This window comes from Mixophyes fleayi, chromosome 6 (genome assembly GCF_038048845.1).
Source record: "Mixophyes fleayi isolate aMixFle1 chromosome 6, aMixFle1.hap1, whole genome shotgun sequence".
Classification (NCBI taxonomy): Eukaryota; Metazoa; Chordata; class Amphibia; order Anura; family Limnodynastidae; genus Mixophyes; species Mixophyes fleayi.
Genome location: NC_134407.1, coordinates 29349284 through 29355283, shown reverse-complemented (window position 1 = coordinate 29355283; position 6000 = coordinate 29349284). Strand labels below are relative to the sequence as shown.

The window sequence follows — 6000 nt, the reverse complement described above, 5'->3', positions numbered from 1 at the left end:
TAGTTGGGCTAATTATATATATATATATATATATATAATATAAAGGTGATCCTGACACTGTCCTTCATTGTCTCTGCTTTCATCCATCTTTAGTTACAGTAACACAGGTCACCAATGGGCTTCCCAGATATGGTAGAACTACAAATCCCAGCACAATGAAAGCTGTCACGAACGCTGGGATGTATAGTCCCCCTGCTGACCTCGGAGTCTGGACTCACCCGGCTATCACCTAGGTAACGCCTCCAGGTCACTTCCGGTGCCCGGGACCGGCGTCGCGTGCAGTGACGTGACGCGCACGGGACGGGGACGACCATTCTGGAGATCACAGTGAGGGAGATCGGTAACCGTTATACCGGGGGCCGAGAGGGGCCGCACTGCCGCTATCTGAGGGCAACTCGAATGGCGGCCTGAGCGCTGCGTGTGAGGCCTGGTCTGGATAGGAGATAACGGAGGACGTCATGTCTGATCCTAACAGTGTGTCCCTGCAGCAGATCCTGGACAGGTGAGTGACAGCTGCTATCACATGGTGGGAGGGGGCTCTCCTGTGTCACACTCCGTTCAGTGCAGACACCTGTATCCTTTATATATATATATATATATATATATATATATATATATATATATATATATACACACACACTATACATTATACACTATACACAGTGGTTACATTGGGGGTGTATACGGTGGTGTACCACCACGTCAACTGCTTATCGAATTCCATTCACTTACATTCTCATTATATTATCCTTACTGACACTTCTAAATTTCCACTTTGACCACTTTCTGTGTGTGTGTGTATATATGTATGTGTATGTGTATGTATATGTGTGTGTGTGTATAAATATATATATATATATATATATATATATATATATATATATGATAGATTTGTGAGTGTATCTATGGTTGTGGAGAGCAAGAAACATCGACTTCTCATTTTATGGAATAAAGAACTTATAATTTGGAAAAGTCCTGTGAGTGCCTTAGCTACAAGCGTGAGTGCCTTTCTTGTGAAGTGCATTATATATATATATATATATATATATATATATATATATATATATATATATATATATCAGAAAATCAACAGTCATTATGGGCCTGATTCATCAAGGATCGTAACTCAAGAAACTTCTTATTTAGGTGGTCTAGACAAAAACCATGTTACAATGCAAGGGGTGCAAATTAGTATTCTGTTTTGCACATAAGTTAAATACTTTCATGTAGCACACAAAAAACAACTTTACATTTCACTGTACAAATAAGCTATCAAGTATTTGTGTGCTACATGAAAAAAACAGTCAGTATTTAACTTATGTGCAAAACAGAATACTAATTTGCACCCCATGCATTGTAACATGGTTTTGTCCAGGAGACCTAAATAAGAAGTTTCTTAAGTTACGATCCTTAATGAATCAGGCCCTATGATCTGCCGTGGTGAGTTTCAGGGGTCCTGTAGGTTTGACAACCAGGCACTAGTTTAAAAAAAAAAAAAAATGTTTGAAATCCCAGGTTTTATTTGTAAATATTTATAGAAGTACTCTGCAGCTTTATTTTATCAGGCATTCTCCTCCGATGTTCAGGTGTGCTTGTTCTGTTATACTGATCGTTTTACTCAAAACATCAGTCTCCTAAATTATTTGTTAAATGGGGGATTCCACTTTTTAAATAATGTTTATCAATTCTTCTTCCTTCCCAATAAAAGAATACGTTGTATGTAGCAGAATATGGGCTCACAGTGGAGGGTTAGACATAGCGATGTCACACATGAGCTTTATACGTTCGTGTGTTTTTAGCTTGAAACGCGCTAGTGTTCATAACTCTGGGCTGTCACGTTGAAGTGAATCATTTAGCTGTGACCACTCCTTTTCTTTAAGTGGCTTCATTCTTATGGTCCTTTTACTTTGTTAAAATCAATATACAAATAAAACAAGAACCAAAATTTTGATTTATTACCCTTAAAATTTTTAATTTTGGTAAACAATCATAAGATCACACTCACAATAAAAAAAAAAGGAATGCATAAACAACATAATGAATCCTCATTGGATTAAAGCAAGTTCACGCCTACCAGAGTCTCCTGATGATATCAGCGTTGTGATGTTAAGTACTGGGTTTAGACAGCTGACTTACACCTTTCCTCTGGAGGGGTGAGTTTCTTATAATCTGACCACTCTCCGACGCTTTCACCCCGCTATGGCAAGACACATTCTATACCTTGTTAATTATATGTCCGACCCGGTAAGTGTTGCCCATACATTCTATCATCACTGAATTCCGCTGAGTACTATTGCACTAGTCTCGATCACGCTGCCATGTCTTGCATTAAAATCTGACAGCCCCACTAAACCCCATCCACAATCCACACTCCTCTATTGCATCATCTTCAAAATCAGCAGACAGCCACAATGGGATTCATCCCAGCTTTGATTGGGTTTACTGTAGCTGTTTGTGAAGCCAGTATTGGGTTTGAGTGGAGCCGTCACTAGTGTGGCTATATGTGACAACCTAGAAGCCGGGATCATGTTTACCGTTGCTGGGTTCTGTGTAGCTACCACAGTGGAGATTTGAAACCAGCTTGCGGGAAGCTGATGTGAGCTGAACTTGCTGGTATCTTTTAGAATGTAGGGGCAACGATTACAGACTGGAGCCCGTATAATTAACAAGTGCCATACTTTTTCTTGATCTTTAAAGATATGTTGTTTGCATGAGATGTTGATTTTATAATTATAAAAAATTCTTTCCATTTTTTTTGAGGCCCAATGACATTACATTATAATTGGTCAGTTTTGTATTATGATGTTTTCAACTATTGTGATTCACTTTAATTGCCCACAAGGAATAACTGCATTTTGTTGTGCACATCATGGGCTGTAATGGTGGCTTCTGCGGTGTAACTTATTCAAATCACAGTACACTTGTGGGATTTCTGGGGGTAAAACTGAGAGTTTTCCGGCGGGTTTGAAAAGTGGAGATGTTGCCTATAGCAACCAATCAGATTATAGCTGTCATTTTTTAGAAGGTACTAAATAAATGATAGCTAGAATATGATTGGTTTTTCAAACCTGCCGTAAAACTCTCAGCTTGATTTACCCCCTGGTCTGCTGTTTGTTTGGGGATTTCTGCTGCCCCAAGGTATAGGTGTCTCTGAAGTGTTAATGAGGACCTGTTACTATAGGCCAGTGTTCTAAGGAGCCCAATTAATATGCTAATCGCTCCATTGGGCACTGCATTGGTGGAGAGAGAAAGGTTTGTTTTTTTTAAAAAATTTGACGCATTAAAGAGAAAAATGTTTCTGCAGCAAGTTTTTATCAGTCTTATCCTCTATGTATTTGTTTTTAATCAGTGCAGTATATACAGCAGAAGGTTCCTACAAATATAGAAATTTTAATTACTGTTCAACTGAGGAAGTCAGAAGTGGACTATGCAAAGTACCATGGCTTTCTCTAGTGGACAGTATGCTGATATACACACTGGGTTTATAGGCATGTAATAACAAGATGTTTGCAAGGTCTGCTTATCTTTAAGCTATTGTGGCATTAATTTATTAATGCAACAGTTTTCCCAGTGTCTAAAATACAGCAAATTCTATCTGAGGTATGACACTGCTATTGTCATGTTAGGGCCATTTCCAGTGGCTCAATCTCAAGTGAGTACTCTCAGAGCAATGATCGTTTTTTATTTTTTTCATCAAGCTATTTTTAATCATTGTAGTGCGCTGTTCCCCGTCAATCACACATTGCAGCCATTTACTCACCTTGCATGAATTTCAAGCGATTAATCTCCTCGTTAGATTTTGGTAGGACTATAATTTACTTTAATTTACTTGCTCATCACAAGAGGTGATTCTGGGCAGGAAATGTCCATTTGAAATAGAGAATTCTGAAAGCTTTTGTTTTTTCTTTCCCTTCCGATTAATCCCATAAAACTAATCTCAAGGAAACTCGCTTTGTGTTTTTTTTTTTTTTAAGGGATTAATCTCATTAGATTTAATTATAGACAGTGAAGGTTTCCTGTGTAGCCCTAGTTTTATGGAAGAACAAAATATTGTTTTGAAAACTTAACCAAAGAACAGAAAACAGAGGAATAAATAGAATGTAGCACAAATAAATGTTTTAACAAAACATGTCTAAAATTACTGTAACATTGTTGAGAGATTTTGATTAGTGCCTGTGTTAGAAAGTAACACAGGAAGGGCTGTGTGCATTTGAATTTTTCTAGTGGGCACTGCCAGAGAAGAAGCATTGGGATGTCAGTGGGGGCTGCGTTTTCCTGGCCCAATTCTCCTACAGTTCTTCTAGCAGGTGTAAAAATTAATTTTCAAATGTTCTGTAAGAGTATTATTTCTATCACCTTAATTTGTGTTGATTGTACAACATCTCTGATTTGATGTGTGTGTATATAAATGACATGTTAGCAATGCATGCTATAGCAGACTATTCATTTATACTTGTTTTCCTCTTAAAATTGTTTAAAATAAATACAAAATAGAGAATAGTGTTCCCATTATAATGCTTCCTGCATGGTTGGGGGATATCATCTCGGCAGCTCATACTCCATAAATGTTTAGATTTTAGTATTGTTGTATGTCAGTAGAGTTTCCAATGTATACCTTTCAAATGTATTAATATTTTCCTCTTCTAGGGAATTATTCCCCTCCTGTTGTGTTTTAGTTTCATTTTTAAAAATTGTGCAAGTTAGAGACAATTTGCTAAATGGATAATAATTACTGACTTTTTATTACATCAACCTTTGCAGCTTGGGAGTTACCAAGATCACCTCCCTGATTGTGCTTTATTGGTTGAGAGCAAAGAAAATGTTGTACTTAAGAATGAAAGTTAAAACCGTGTAGCTTACTTTTACTACAGCAGATCAAAAATACCTCTAGTAAAGGTTATTTTGCTTTAAGCGCTCGCTCTGCTATTTTGCACTTTTTATAATGTTATTCTCCATAACTGAATTATTATTTCTTTTGAATACATCTATAATTTTACTTTTAAAGTTAGAACTACTGATAAGTAGCTGAAACTGCTTAAGCAAGGGGTGGTCAAAATAATGTATAATGGAGACCCATGGTCAAATCTAGGAGTCACCGGAATCTTTTATTGAGTCAGGGGTGATGTACAGCTATTGAAATCTATAGAAATGACCCCCAAAAGTTAGGCATTTTTTCATGTCTTCTTGACTCTTGGGGTTATTCCAGCCCTGGCCTAACTATCTCAAAGTTTTTTTTCTTCTGCTGGTAACCTTCCAGACGTCACCCCACACAAGCGCTGGTTGAACTTGTAGGCCTTTTTGGCAAATGGGGACTTCCTGATTGTCCACCAGAAAGCTTTACGTTGGCACAGGCTGGTTGCACACTGGCATTGCATTAAACGCCGGTGACATCGCATGTCAATCGTGATCCTAACATTCAGAAAATGGCAAAGCAAATGCTCCCGACCTCAGGCACGAATGCTTCTTTGTAGGGGGTCATAGGAACAAAAGGGGTCTAATCCATACCTCTTTACTAGCTTTTATTAGTATTAACAAAGCTAGTAAAATTATGTACAGAGGTCTAAGGCAGTTACTGGTATCGTTTTGCTACATGTAATTAGAAAAGTAAAGGATTATGGGGGTGGAGAGTGTTTTATTGCAAGAAAGACTAATAAGGTCATGTGGATAAAATGGTATCACTAACGTGCTATAACTTAATGAGGCATAAAGCAAGATATGGGTTAGCATGCACATTGCTCATGAGGTTTAAGGTTTGTATATGCAGATGTTATAAAACAATGCCTGTTATAAGCATAGCTGAAAGCTTGTGCCTTTGTCCTCTCTCCTAACATAGCATGGTAAGCGTTTTCTTATAGTTCCCTGCAGCATAATGTTATATGTGCTGAATGAACTCCATTATATTGGACTTAGTGCTAGCCTCGTAAATTCTGTAGGCAACATTAAAGTTGCCGGAAAGTGAATGGTTGTCAGAAAGGGTGTCAGGCGCCGTCCCTGCCGCTC

At 37.9% G+C, this 6000-nt stretch overlaps 1 protein-coding gene across 1 annotated transcript in view; it reads left to right on the top strand.

Annotated features, from left to right (window-relative positions):
- The first annotated feature begins 256 nt into the window (after positions 1 to 256).
- The window catches only part of MARCHF5 (membrane associated ring-CH-type finger 5), a 53678-nt gene continuing 47934 nt past the window's right edge, over positions 257 to 6000 (top strand). The window contains exon 1 of the mRNA XM_075216158.1: positions 257 to 502. Within this exon, the coding sequence (XP_075072259.1) occupies positions 459 to 502 (44 nt within the window). The 5' untranslated portion in view covers positions 257 to 458. The remainder of the gene's footprint in view (positions 503 to 6000) is intronic.